This window comes from Jaculus jaculus, chromosome 1 (assembly GCF_020740685.1).
Source record: "Jaculus jaculus isolate mJacJac1 chromosome 1, mJacJac1.mat.Y.cur, whole genome shotgun sequence".
Lineage (NCBI taxonomy): Eukaryota > Metazoa > Chordata > Mammalia > Rodentia > Dipodidae > Jaculus > Jaculus jaculus.
Window position 1 is genome coordinate 246,058,357 of NC_059102.1, and position 15,235 is coordinate 246,073,591.

The 15,235-nt window shown below is 46.4% G+C and overlaps 1 protein-coding gene across 1 annotated transcript in view; it reads right to left on the reverse strand.

Annotated features, from left to right (window-relative positions):
- The window catches only part of Cdh1 (cadherin 1), a 101,081-nt gene that overhangs the window by 4,546 nt on the left and 81,300 nt on the right, over positions 1–15,235 (reverse strand). Inside the window, exons 8-14 of the mRNA XM_004661660.2 lie at positions 14,937–15,065; positions 13,977–14,159; positions 12,894–13,138; positions 10,253–10,398; positions 6,389–6,613; positions 5,843–6,070; positions 3,655–3,785 (exon numbers count right to left, since the gene is read on the reverse strand). Of these exons, the coding sequence (XP_004661717.1) occupies positions 3,655–3,785; positions 5,843–6,070; positions 6,389–6,613; positions 10,253–10,398; positions 12,894–13,138; positions 13,977–14,159; positions 14,937–15,065 (1,287 nt within the window). The remainder of the gene's footprint in view (positions 1–3,654; positions 3,786–5,842; positions 6,071–6,388; positions 6,614–10,252; positions 10,399–12,893; positions 13,139–13,976; positions 14,160–14,936; positions 15,066–15,235) is intronic.

Sequence of the window (15,235 nt, forward strand, 5' to 3'; positions counted from 1 at the left end):
TAAGGCACTTGCCTGTGAAGCCTGAGGACCCAGGTTCGATTCTCTAGGTCCTATGTAAGCCAGATGCACGTGGTGGCGCATGCGTCTGGAGTTTGTTTGCAGTGGCTAGAGGCCCTGGTGCACCCATTCTCACTCACTCTCTCTGCCTGTTTCTAATAAATAAATAAATAATAAAAAGAAACACCAATGAACAAAGGGGGGGGGATCCCTGACATCCTCATCTGTATGTTGGCACACACACGAGCATATGCCACACAAAATACTAAACACATGCACAAGCAAGGTGGCGCACACCTTTAGTCCCAGCACTTGGGAGACAGAGGTTAAGAGGATCGCCATGAGTTCAAAGCCATCCTGGAACGAAAAGTCAGCCTGAGCTAGAGCTACACTCCACACGTGCACACACACACCCACACACACACACACACACACTCACTCACTCACTCATCCATCCATCTTGGCTGGGAAGGGCGGTGCACACCTTTAATCCCAGCACCTGGGAGGCTGAGGTAGGAGGATCACTGAGAGTTCGAGGTCAGCCTAGGCTAGACTGAGATCCTACCTGGGGGTTGGGAGTGAAGGAAGACTTTTGTACAGTAATGAAATATAGCACTTGGGTGTATGAATACAAGATGGACTTTTTTTTTTTAATTTCTGAGGTAAAGTCTCACTCTAGCCCAGGCCGTCCTGGAATCACTATGTAGTCTCAGGCCGATCTTGATCTCACAGTGATCCTCCTACCTCAGCCTCCCAAGTGCTAGGATCAAAGGCAATTGATACCACACCCAGCACTGTTCTATTTTTACTCATTTTCAAAGGCCATGATTATTACGCAAATATTCTCCCCCCCCCCCACACACACACACTCCAAGAAGAGTACAGGTGTTGGTGATGGGCTTTGCCATGTGACAGGCAATGGGAGAGCAGGTGAAAGTATAAAATGTGCTAGCCTGCTAAAAGCGCAAGCGGTTCTTGTGCAGCTGACCTGGCCACAGCCTGCATTTCAGAGCCATTTAGCAAACTCTGCCTGGGTCAGCTGAGCCCTGGCCAACCTAGAGATGTTGTGAACTTTGGTGAGATCAGCAATCCCTCCAGAGAATCTACAAATGTCGGAGAAAGATGTGTGTCTTCTTTTTAAAATATTTTTTGGGGGCGTGCCTATTCTCTTTCTTTCTCTCTGTCTACACCTCTTTTTCTTTTTGTCGCTCTCAAATAAATAAAAATGAACAAAAAATAAATAAAAATATTTTTTTGGGCTGGAGAGATGGCTTAGCGGTTAAGCGCTTGCCTGTGAAACCTAAGGACCCAGGTTCGAGGCTCAATTCCCCAGGATCCACGTTAGCCAGATGCACAAGGGGGCGCACACATCTGGAGTTTGTTGCAGTGGCTTGAAGCCCTGGCACGCCCATTCTCTCTCTCTCTCTGTCTGTTGCTCTCAAATAAATTTTAAAAATATATATATTTTTTATTTATTTGAGAGATCAAGAAAAAGAGGTAGAGAGGGGGAGAGAGAGAGAAAATAGGCATTCTAGGGCCTATAGCCACTGCAAACAAACTCCAGACGCATGCACCGTCTTGTGCATCTGGCTTGCATGGGTCCTGGGGAATCGAACCTGGGCCCTTTGGCTTTGCAGGCAAGCACCTTAACCTCTAAGTCATCTCTCCAGCCCAAGATGTGTGTCTTCTTGTGTGCCACTGATAGTCTGAGACTATGAAGTTCTCTGCTACAGCTTGTAAGGTACACCCCGATTACACTGAAAAGTGCCTTGAAATCTGGAACTCTCAAATAAGGCAAGGGTGATGCTTGATTTCACTGGGAACTTGACTGGGGTTGAGATCATCTAGAAAACAACTCTGGTTGTGCCTGTGAAGGTGTTGCTTGAGAGGTGTGACTGTAGTTAAGAAAACCTACCCTGACTGTGGGTGGAACCATGCATCCCATGAGTGTAGGGCTGAATAAAAAGGATAAAACAAGCCAGATGTGGTGGCGCACACCTTTAATCCCAGCACTCAGGAGACAGAGATAGGAGGAGTGCTGTGAGTTCGAGGCCAGCCTGAGACTACATAGTGAATTCCAGGTCAGCCTGAACTAGAGTGAGACCCTACCTTGAAAAACAAAAACAAAAACAAAAACAAAACAAACAACAACAACAAAAACGACACAGGATAAAGTACATATCCATCCACCCTCCTCTGCTTCCTGGCTGCTGATGTAACATGCCTTCCCCACCATGATGGCCTATGGCTAACCCGTGGCCCAATACAAAATCATAAAACATACTTAAAGCATTATGAAATTTGGAGGGGTGGTCTTTTTTTTTTTTGGTTTATTTTTATTTATTTATTTGAGAGCGACAGACAGAGAAAGAGGCATAGAGAGAGAGAGAGAGAGAGAAAGAATGGGCATGCCAGGGCCTCCAGCCACTGCAAACAAACTCCAGACACATGCGCCCCCTTGTGCATCTGGCTAACGTGGGTCCTGGGGAATTGAGCCTCGAACCGGGGTCCTTAGGCTTCACAGGCAAGCGCTTAACCGCTAAACCATCTCTCCAGCCCTGAAGGGGTGGTTTTTAAAAATGTTCTTTTGCACATGTGTGTAGGTATGCCAGGGTTTGTTGGTCCTACAAATGAATGTTAGTTCAGCTTTATCTGAGTTGGCCGGGGAATTGCACTTGATCCGGCAGGCTTTGTAAGAAAGTGTCTTTAACACTGAACCATCCCCCCAGCTTTGTAATTTTTTTTTTGGGGGGGGCATAAATTACACAGTTCATGTGAACTTTGTAGATAACAATGCCATTATCGCAATGTCAAAAGGTTGGTCATGCTTAGACTATACCCTTAGACCATGGCCGAAGTAAGCTTTTCCCACCTTAAGTTAAGAACATTTTCAAAATCAGGGGATACAAAAAAGATTTAACATCCACAAAAAGCAAAAAAGTTTGTTTTATGTAAAAATACATATATATATTGTAGGACATAGTAGTGCAAACCTTTAATTCCAGCACTCAGGAGGCTGAGAGTCAATTTGAGTTCAAGGCCAGACTAAGACTACATACATAGGTAATTCCAGGTCAGCCTGGGCTAGATTGAGATCCTACCTTGAAAAAAATAATAAAATAAGGGCTGGAGAGGTGGCTTAGTGGTTAAGCGCTTGCCTGTGAAGCCTGAGGACCCCGGTTCAAGGCTTGATTCCCCAGGACACACGTTAGCCAGATGCACAAGGGGGCGCACACGTCTGGAGTTCATTTGCGGTGGCTGGAGGCCCTGGCGCCCCCATTCTCTCTCTCTATCTGCCTCTTTCTCTGTCTGTCCCTCTCAAATACATTAAAAAAATAACGATAATAAAATAAAATAAAATAATAAGGCCATATTAAAATAGACCAATTGCTGTCTCAGAATAGCAGGAGAATGAACAGGCTCTGGGGCCAGACCAACTTGTTCTACCACTTTCTAGCTGTGTGACTTTTGCCAAGACACTTAGGTGCTCTGTGCCTCATTTTTCTCATCACGATGCAACAGTTATCAGTAAATGTCAGCTATATCAGGCCTTAAGAAATACTGCAGAACGTTATGAAATACCTGCCTTCTTAACCATTGATGGCTTCTTCCAAAAGAAGTGACTGCCACTGAGCGTCTTACTTCTCTGGAACTTACCTGATCCTCTTCTCCACCTCCTTCTTCGTCATAGTAATACACATTGTCCCGGGTGTCGTCCTCGGGGGGCAACAGGGGCTCTTTGACCACCGTTCTCCTCCGCACAAACAGCAGGAGCAGCAGGAGCAGGACTGGAGTGGGGAGAGAGGGAGGCAGGGAGTGACGCGCCCCAGGCCAGGAAGCAGCAGCGTGTGGCAGGGAGCCAGCTCATGGCTAACCCCTGAAACGCTGGTTTTCCATCCCCACGACAGGTGGAGGAGGACTACCTTGAGCCAGGCCTGGGATAAAGAGTGATTTCCTTTCTTGAGACAACAAGACCACCCAAAAAAAAAAAAAAAAAAAAAAATCTGAGACACGGGCTGGAGAGATGGCTTAGTGGTTAAGGCACTTGCCTGTGAAGCCTAAGGAGCCAGGTTCAATTCCCCAGTACCCATGTCAGCCAGATGCACAGGGTGGCATATGCATCTCAAGTTCATCTGCAGTGGCTAGAGTCCCTGGCGCACCCATTTGCTCTCTCTACTTGCCCCCCTAGCTGGGCTGGAGGATCACTGAGCTCGAGGCCACAGAGTGAATTCCAAGTCAGCTTGGGCTATGAGACCCTACCTCAAAAAACCAAAGGGGGGAAAAAAATCTAAAAAAAAATTTTTTAATACAGAATCTGGGCTAGAAGGATGGCTTAACAGTTAAGGCCTTTGCCTCCAAAGGCAAAGGACCCAGGCTCAATTCCCCAGGACCCATGTTAGCCAAGTACACAAAGTGGTGCATGCATCTAGAGTTAATTTTCAGTGGCTGGAGGCCCTGGCGTGCCAATTCTCTCTTTTGGTCTCTGTGAAATAAGTAATAAAAATAAAATATTTAAAATACAGAATCTGAGGCTTCTCACTTGCATTAAACATGGAAAGCATTAAAAAAAAGTAAGAAACAATTTTTAAAAAGGGGGGAACCTGGGTTTCTTTCCACTGTATATCACTTTAACCCTTACCCTAATTGAAAGTCATTTCTCACGAATGGCATATAAGCATCTAAAAAAATGTTCTACATCACTAGTCATCAGGAAAATGCAGGTTAAAACTACATTGAGATTCCATCTCACTCCTGTCAGATTGGCCACCATCATGAAAACAAATGATCAAAAATGTTGGCGGGATGTGGAAAAAAAGGAACCCTTCTGCATTGCTGGTGGGAATGCAATCTGGTCTAGCCATTGTGGAAAACAGTGTGGAGGTTCCTAAAACAGCTAGAGATTGATCCACCATATGACCCAGCTATAGCACTACTAGGCATATATCCTAAGAACTCATCCCATTTCCTTAGAAGTACATGCTCAACCATGTTTATTGCTGCTCAATTTATAATAGCTGGGAAATGGAACCAGCCTAGATGTCCCCCAACAGATGAGTGGATAATGAAGATGTGGCACATTTATACAATGGAGTTCTACTCAGCGGTAAAGAAAAATGAAGTTATGAAATTTGCAGAAAAATGGATGGATCTGGAAAGGATTATACTAAGTGAGGTAACCCAGACCCAGAAAGCCAAGCGCCACATGTTCTCTCTCATATGTGGATCCTAGCTACAGATGACTGGGCTTCTGCGTGAGAATGAAAATATTTAGTAGCAGAGGCCAGTAAGTTAAAAAGGAGACATAAAGGGTGGAGAAAGGAAGGGAGGAGGATACTTAATAGGTTGATATTGTATATATGTAATTATAATGATTGTAATGGGGAGGTAATATGATGGAGAATGGAATTTCAAATGGGAAAGTGTGGGGGTGGGGAGGGAGGGAATTACCATGGGATATATTTTATAATCATGGAAAATGTTAATAAAAAAAAAAAGAAAAAGAAAGTCATTTCTCTGAGTGAAACCTTCCTGCTTTAGAAGTCACTAGCCAGGGCTGGAGAGATGGCTTAGCAGTTAAGCACTTGCCTATGAAGCCTAAGGACCCTGGTTCGAGGCTTGATTCTCCAGGACCCAAGTTAGCCAGATGCACAAGTGGGCGCACACGTCTGGAGTTAGTTTGCAGTGCTGGAAGCCCTGGCGCACCCATATTCTCCCTCCCTCCCTCCCTCTCTCTCTCTCTCTCTCCCTCCCTCTCTCTCTCTCTCTCTCTCTCTCTGTCACTCTCAAATAAATAAATAAAAATGAACAAAAAAATTTTAAGAAGTCACTAGCTAGCTCCACTTACTTAGCAAAGCAAGGATTCCTCCAAGAATCCCCAGAATGGCTGGAACTTGTAATCCTGCTTCCACGTAATTTGCCCTCATACAGTTGTTGACAGCTCCTTCACAGTCACACACCAGGATTTCCAAGGTGGTCACTTGGTCTTTGTTCTGGTTATCCATGAGCTTCAGATTGACTTTGTAGTCACCCAACTCTAAGTTCCTCCTTGGCTTCAAAATGATAGACTCTTGGGCTAGGGAGAGCAACGAAAACAAAGGAATGATGAGAACAGGGCCAGGAAAAGGGCAAGGACAAAGCCCAGGCTGGATTAAAGTTGGTAGGGAAATATAAGATATTCTAGAGCTGAGTGAAGAAAATCCCACTGCTTGGGTTTCGATTACCATGCAGTATGGCTCAAAGCTAAATGCCAGGGAAGTAAAAAGGAGTTTATGTGCCATGTTTGAGATATAGATGGGCCCAGGATTAAATGCTGTAGGAAACAGCTGAGGTGAAAACCGGAATGAGTGCAGCAGGTGGAGCCAAATTCTAGAAACGGAGCTGAAGTTCCCACCTGGGTCACTGTACTCGATAGTCCAGTTGGCACTGGCCCCGTGAGTCAGCTCAGCCGTGAAGGGGGAAGTGTTGGGAGGAAGGTCTGGGTCAATGATGTCGATGACATGGGGCTGCGGATCTCTCTGGCAGAAGTGCAGATTTCGAGGATCTGGGATGGGAGCATTGTCATTCACATCGGACAGCACCAGGAGAAGGGTTCCCGTTCCAGTGGCGATGGGAGAGCCTGAGAGAACAAAGAAGGAATGCCATAGCTCAGGAACACGAGTGACTTTTCACCACCTCCCAGCAGGCCAGATCTTGTTCTAACTTGTTAGCTATCCCTCACCAGGCCCCACACAGAGCCCTATTCAGGTCATTCCTCAATTCAAAGACAAAAATTCCTTCCTCCCCGTCCCCACCCCAAGGTAGGGTCTCACTTTAGCCCAGGCTGACCTGGAATTCACTATGTAGTCTCAGGGTGGCCTCAAACCCACAGCAATCCTCCTACCTCTGCCTTTTAAAAATATTTTTTAAGAGCTGGAAAGATGGCTTAGTGGTTAAGCTCTTGCCTGTGAAGCCTAAGGACCCTGGTTCAAGGATTGATTCCCTGGTACCCACAGCAGCCAGATGAACAAGGGGGCACACACATCTGGAGTTCGTTTGCAGTGGCTGGAGGCCCTGGCGCACCCCATTCTCTTTGTCTCGCTCTCCCTGCCTCTTTCTCCCTTTGTCACTCTCAAATAAATAAATAAAAATAAACAAAAATAAAAATTATTTGTGTGTGTATATATGAAAGAGCAAAAGAAAATGAATGAGAATGGACATGCCAAGGCTTCTTGTCACTGCAAACTCCAGACTCATGTGACATTTTGTACATCTGGTTTTACATGGGCACTGGGGAACTGAACACAGGCCAGCAGGCTTTGCCAGCACCTTTACCTGCTAAACCACCTCTCCAGCTCATTTCTTTTAAATTTTTTTGTTTTTATTTTTATTTATTTATTTGAGAGTGACAGACAGAGAGAGAGGCAGAGATAAGAGAATGGGCACGCCAGGGCCTCCAGCCACTGCAAATGAACTCCAGACGCGTGCGCCCCCTTGTGCATCTGGCTAACGTGGGTCCTGGGGAATCGAGCCTCGAACCGGGGTCCTTTTAAGCTTCACAGGCAAGTGCTTAACCGCTAAGCCATCTCTCCAGCCCTCTCCAGATCATTCTTATTCTTCTTGTTGCTTTTGTTTTTTGAGGTAGGGTCTCACTCTAGCCCTGGTTGACCTGGAATTCACTATGTAGTCTCAGGGTAGCCTTGAACTTATGGCAATCCTCCTACCTCTGCCCCCCAAGTGGTGGAATTAAAGGCATGCGCCACCATGCCTGACATCATTCTTCCTTTCTTGTAAAACCCTACTAAATTACATTTATTTATTTATTTATTTTTTGGTTTGAGGCAGGGTCTACTATGTAGCTCTTTATATATGTATATTTACTTGAGTGAGGGAGAGAGAGAGAGAAAGAGGCAGATAGAAGATATGAGTGCACCAGGGCCTCTAGCCACTGCAAAAGAACTCCAGATGCGTGCGCTACCTTGTATCTGGCTTTTGTGGATACTGGGGACTCAAATGCAGGTACTTAGGCTTCATAGGCAAGTGCCTTAAATGATAAGCCATCTCTTCAGCCCTAGCTCTTGAAATTTTTTTAAATTTATTTATTTATTTTTTGGTTTTTCAAGGTAGGGTCTCACTCTGGTCCAGGCTGACCTGGAATTCACTAAGTAGTCTCAGGGTGGCCTTGAACTCATGGCGACTCTCCTACCTCTGCCTCCCGTGTGCTGGGATTAAAGGCGTGCGCCACCGCACCCGGCTTTTAAATTTATTTTTATTTATTAATTTCAGTGTGACAGATAGAAGGAGAAAGAGGCGGGGGGGGGGGGGTTTAGGAGAAAGATACTGACTGAGAATATGGGAGCACCAGGGCCTCCAGCCACTGCAAACAAACTCCAGATGCGTGCGCCCCCTTGTGCATCTGGCTAATGTGGGTCCTGGAGAATGGAGCCTCAAACCAGGGTCTTTCACAGGCAAGCGCTTAACCACTAAGCCACCTCTCCAGCCCCCTAGTTCTTAAATTTTTAATCCTGTTAGCCTCCTGAGTATTAGGCTTATAGGTACATTTTGCCATTCCTGGCTCTAGAAGGTCTCTTTAGAAAATAATTCTGGGACTGGAGAGATGCCTTAGCAGTTAAGGTGCTTGCCTGCCAAGCCTAAAGAACCAGGCTTGATTGTCCAGATGCACAGGGTGGTGCATGCGCCTGAAGTTTGTTTGCAGTGGCTATAAGCCCCGGTGTGCCCATTCTCTCTTTTTCAAATAAATACATATATAAAGTAATTCTAGGGGTTGCAGTGATGGCTCAGGGATTAAAGGTGCTTTCTTGCAAAGCCTGTTAGCCTGGGTTCAATTCCATAGCACACACAAAAAGTTGTGTATGTGCCTGGCATTCGTTTGCAACAGCGAAAGACCCTGACATGCACACATGCTGAAATGAATAGGCAACCAAACAAAAATTAATTTTGAAAGCTGGATGTAATGACATACCTGTAATCTAAGCACTCAAAATATGGAAGCAGGAGGATCAGGAATTCAAGACCACCCTTAGATGAGTGTGCAACCAGTCTTGAGTAGTTGAGACCCTGTCTCAAAAACAGTAACAGCCAGGTGTGGTGGCGCACACCTTTAATGCCAGTACTTGGGAGGCAGAGGCAGGAGGATCACCGTGAGTTCGAGGCCACCCTGAGAGTACATGGTGAATTCCAGGTCAGCCTGGGCTAGAGTAAGACCCGACCTTAGACAAACTAAACATAGTAACTGCTCTCTCTGGCAACTCATCTCTCCCAACTCCTGAAACTCCAGGTCCCTGCCCTGATAAACCCACCCTGTCCCAGCCCAATAGAGCTGGGGTGGGAACTGATATGCCCACATAGGCTCTCTAGCCCTCCTGCCTTCCAGATGACAGGCACTCTCTGTACTTTCTTTTCTTTCCTTCATTCTCTCTCTTTGTTTTTGTTTTTTGAGGTAAGGTCTTGCACTAGTTAAGGCTGACTTGGAAATTCACTATGGAGTGGCGTGCTTCACCATGTCTGGCATCTTTCCTTCTCTTAAACTAATACTGTCTCCCTAAACCTTCAAATTATAATGGGAGGGAAGGCTCTTACTTGTAACCTTAGCACAGCAGGAGCTAATACAGGAGGATCACCTCAAACTTGAGGCCAGTCTGGACTACACAGTGAAACCTTGTCTAATAAAAACAAGCAAACAAAAAAAGAAGTCCTTCTGGGAGTTGGAGTGGTAGCACGTGCTTGTAATCCCAGACAAAAAGATCAGCCCAGCCTGAATTACATAGTAAAACTTGGTCTTAAGAAATAACACCGGGCCAGAGAGCTTGGCTTAGCGGTTAAGGCGCTTGCCTGCGAAGCATAAAAACTCATTTTCGAACCTCCAGGTCCCACATAGGCAGGTGCAGTCACCCAGGGGCGCAATGCCTCACAAGGAGGCACATGCGTCTGGAGTTTGTTTGCAGCAGCTGAGGGCCCCGGTGTGCCCATTCTCTTCCCTCTCTCTCCAGACAGACAGACAAACAACTCGAGTAATTCTTGGGTCAGTGTTGTAGGTCAGTGGTAGCGCAGATGCTTAGCATGCATGAACTGAAGCGTTGGGATCAATCCACACAAAAAGGAAAGAAAAGTACCTCTGCTTCTAAGCATCTATCCAAGAGAGATACTTGTGAACAGAGGCATGCACAAAGATGTTTTTTTTACTTATATAGTTTATGGGCAGAGCAGGCAAGCTGGCTAGGAGGGCCAGGTGGCCCAGGCCGCAGAGGGTCATTCCTACCATTGTCTGTGGCGATGATGAGGGCCGTGTACGTGCTGTTCTTCACATGCTCAAAGTCTTCTCTGTCCATCTCCGCCCTTGTGGAAATGGCCCCAGTGTCCGGATTAATCTCCAGCCAGTTGGCAGTATCCCTCCAAATCCGATACCTGAGAAAGCAAGGCTCTAACTTAGGATGGGAATGGCAAACAGAAGAAACCAAGGAAAACTAAGGCTCCTCTTTGAGATTTATCTAATTTATTTGCAAGCAGAGAGAGATTGGGGTGGGGGGGTGAGGGAGACAAAGGACATACCAGAGCCCTCAGCTGCTGCAAATGAATTACAGAAGCATGCACCACTGTGCATCTGGCTTAGGTAGGCACTGGGGAACTGAACCCAAATCATTAGGCTACGCAGACAAGTGCCTTAACCACTGAATCATCTCTCCAGCCCACCGCTTTATGTTTACAGTTACTTTCAACATTATTTTTGAAAACTAGCAACCCCATATAAACGCTAACAGGACAGTGCAGTGGCCATTCATACCCATATAACTTTTACCTAGATAGATTGCTATCCCTTTCCCCTTTTACTTTGGTGTTATGTTGGGGGTGGCGCTCAGGGCCTGGGGATGCCACAAAGGCAATATTCCACTGAGCTACATTCCCAGACACTGATTTATTCATGGTTAATGTTTTCCAATCAAAGGAACAAATCTGTGAAAAAAAAATAAGTTTTTTGTTGTTGTTGATTTGTTTTTAGAGGTAGGATCTCTCTCTAGCTCAGGCTGACCTGGAATTTACTATGCAGTCTCAGGGTGGCCTCGAGCTCATGGCAATCCTCCTACCTCTGCCTCCCAAGTGCTGGAATTAAAGGTGTGTGCCACCACGCCTGGCAAAAAATAAGTTGTATTGAAAAAACAACATCCATTTAAATCAGCAATTTCTCCCAAGTATACTTTCCAACTTTCCGCTGTCCCGATTTCACATCCAATCCTTAGTGGGCAGCTAAAGTCCTGTCCGGCCCAGCCTCCACAGGAGTGGCACCAGCATTCAGCTTGCTCTCCAGCGGCCCAGTGGCTCATGTGAGGTGTGTTTAGCTTCCATTACTTTGGCACTTTCTTTGCTTTCTCTCTGTACTGACATTTTTGAAACATGCACCAGGCCAGTTGTCTTGCTTTTCTTTTTTTCTTTTTCCAAGGCAGGGTCTCACTCTAGCTCAGGTTGACTGGAATTCACTATGTAGTCTCAGGGTGGCCTCAAACTCATGGCAATTCTACCTCTGCCTCCCGAGTACTGGGATTAAAGGTGTGCATCACCATGCTCGACTATATGTGTGTGCGTGAGACAAAGTCATTTATCCCAGACTGGCTTTGAACTCCTGATCGCCCTATCTCCACTGCCCAAGTGCTGGGATTACAGAAGTGTGTGATCATAACAGGCAAGCCACTTTGTAGAATGCCCATCAATTTGCATTTCTGGGTTCAGATTGTTTGTTCAGGAGTCAGAAGATGGAAATATTAGAAATGAGGCTGTGTCTCTCTTGGTATATCACACAGGAGGCTCAAGATGTCTGTCTGCTTTCTCACTGGGGGATATTAACTTTCATCACTTGAATAAAGGCCACCAGTTTTCTTCAGAATAAATGTATCATTTTTCCCTTTGTACTTAATCTAGTGAGAGATTTTTTGGGAGGGGTGAGAGGAAGTTTGAGGTAAGGTCTTGCTCTAGCCCAGGCTGACCTGGAAATCACTATGTACTCAGGGTGGCCTTGAACTCACAGTGATCCTCCTACCTCTGCCTCTGCTGGGATTAAAGGCGAGCGCCACTACACCCAGTGGGGGAACAGTGGGCTGGGGGTGGAGCTCGGTGGTAGAATGTTATCAGCAGGCCCTGGGTTCACTTTGCATTAGGCAAGATCATTCTTAGATTCACTGAAAATTGTTGAGAGGCACATTTACTATTCTTTTATCCTTTTCTTCCTTCCCTCTCTTTCTCTCTTCCTCCCCTCCAGTTCCTTCCCTTCTCCCTCTCCTTGCAAATAAATAAAATATTCAGCTGGGTGTGATAGCACACACCTTTAATCATAGCATTTGGGAGGCAGAGGTAGGAGGATTGCCATGAGTTCAAGGCCAGCCTGAGACTACATAGTGAATTCCAGGTCAGCCTGGGCTAGAGTGAGACCCTACCTCAAAAATAAATAAATAAATAAATAAATAAATAAATAAATAAATAAATAAATAAAATACTCAAAATCACATTCCTACTGCAAGAACTCAAAGAGAGGAAGCACACTAAGCCTGAAATACCAGGCTATGGAAAGAGAAGGGTGAGGAGTAAAGGGAATAAGATAAAAGAAGTAAACCCAAACAAGAGAATGGTCTTTCCCAGCCAAATGATGATACAATGCCATGAACTAAGTCAGTCATGGGGTGGGGTGTGGGGGAGGGAGTTGTGTAATGAGTTTTTGGTCAACAACAGATTGCAGACACGATGAAGACACGACAGTGACAGTGACAGTGATGGCATCTGAGTTTGCAATGACCAATCTGGCCAAGGACAAACTTCTCATGTGTACCTAAGTACACATTGATATCAACAGCAAATGTGTAAGTATATAACAATGCCCAGGTGATGCAAGTCAGGTGAGAAACCCTCACACTTACGTAATTTTTTGTTCCATAAACGTGTCTGGCTCCCGGGCAGTGTAGGATGTGATTTCTAATCCCACTCCAAAATCTTCAGGTATTTCTATTATCTTTTCAGGAGGCACAAAGATGGGCGCTTCATTCACATCCACCACGTCCACTGTGATGGTGGCTGTGGAGGTGATGAGGTTCCCCTCGAAGGGGGCCACATTTGTTGCTATCACATGCAGGATGTATTGCTGCTTGGCCTCAAAATCCAAGCCCTAGGGAACAGAAAAAAACTGAGGTTGAAAGAAAACAGGAGGGGGCTGGGAGGGGAGTGGTTCAGTAACCCAGCACTTGCCCTGCACACTTGAGGCCCTGAGTGCAACCATCATCACATCACATCACGACACAATCAAGAAAATAAATTAAATAAAGAAAACACAAGGGCTGCAGAGATGGCTCAGCAGTTGAGGCGCTTGTGTCTACAAAGCCTAATGACCCTGGTTTGATTCCCCATTACCCACGTAAAGCCAGATGCAGAAAGTGGTATGCGCATCTGGAGTTCCTGTACAACAGCCAGAGGCCCTGCCATGCCCATTCTCTCTGTCCCTCGCTGCCTGCAAGTAAGAAATATTTTGTAGTTATAAACAAATTAATTAAATAAATGTTGAATCCTAACTGCTGATTTAGGTTGGTAATTTAACAGTGGCTCTCACATATGGCTGCTTACATGCTAAAAAGGATGTCAAGACTTTAGGGATATTCTAGGTATCTGTTAACACTGACTATACTCAACAAATAATTTCAGTTTCCAAGACTGAAGGACATTTCCCAAAAAAACAGCTGTATTTGACTCGTTCCTAAAATAGTTGAGCGCAGTAGTCCAGAAACTCGTTCCCTCAATTGTAGAAGGAGAGCTGGGAGAGGCAAATGGTCCTGGGAAGCGGCCTGTTGAAGGCAACGCTGCTTCTTCAAGCCCCCAAATGGTCAGTGTATGCCATCCGGGAACACAGGGGTCCAGCCCCAGGCTGCCAATGCTGGTCACTCTGGGAAGGGAGGATGGGAAGCCAGCTGCTGGCACGTCCACTTCTGCACCTTACCAGGGACCATACAAACCTTGGCTGTTTTCAGAATGCCATCGTTGGTTGCAGGGTCTGTGGTGACAATAAACTGCTCTTCGGGGTCGTCTAATATGGTATACACGGCCTGCCATGCCGGGGTGTTGGGGGCGTCGGCATCAGTCACCTTGAGTGTGGTGATGACGGCGTCGGCCTTGTTCTCAGGCACTTCGCCCTGGTACTGCAGAGTGAAGGACAGGGCAGGGCGTTGAGGATATGCTCACCCCGAGGGCGAAACCAGGACCCCAACCTGAGCCTGCGCCAGGAAAAGATGGGATGCGGGGAAGGTTGTGCAGCGGGGTCTCAGAGCAAGTGTCCACCCTAGGACAGACCAGCTAGTTCTCCTGCGCAGCCTGAAGCGGCTTTCCGAGGCCCTAGCCACTAGAGCCCCTCAGTGCCTGCTGGCCTAGTGGCTGACTGTGAACTCAATCACACTGTGGGCTAGCCATGATCTGTTCTTAACACCCATCTATTCTCAATCAGCAATCACAAAAACGAAACCTGGTCACCACAGTGCTCTGGAAACCCTGGGACATGAGCCGGGTATAGGACGCATGCCTGTAACTGATCCTCATACTGAGGCTGAGTTCTATTTAGCAAATTGAAGGCCATCCTGAGCTACATGAGATCTTGTCTCAAAGACAAACAAATGGAACTGGGCGTGGTGGTACACGCCTTTAATCCCAGCACTAGGGAGGCAGAGGTAGGAGGATCGCCATGAGTTTGAGGCCACCCTGAGACTACAGAGTGAATTCCAGGTCAGCCTGAGCTAGAATGAGACCCTACCTCAAACTGGCCGCCCCCCCACACACACACAAAAAAAAACACCTCACATTCACTAACCTGGGGGAAAGCTTTCAAAAAGTTCACCCATGAGCAATTGTAAAACCCAGTTCATAAACAACAAAGCACCTTTTTGCGGGGAACTATCTAGGGAGTGGCGGAGTGGCAGAATTACCGTAGTGGGGTTGAAGATGGGAGCGTTGTCGTTGATGTCAGTGACGGTGATCACAGCTTTTGCGGTTGTGCTTAAGCCTTCACCTTGAAGGTCAGCAGCTTGAACCACCAGGGTATACGTGGGGAAACTCTGTAGACAGATCACACACACAGTCAGGGCCAGCCCCAATAGCCACCAGGCCCAGCTCAGCCCACCTGCCTAATGGCCAGCCCAACACCCCTAGACACAGAAGTTCTGGGCTGATGTTTAGATGCAAAGCTGAGACATTCACCTTAACTGACCCCTAGCCTCAGTGGAGG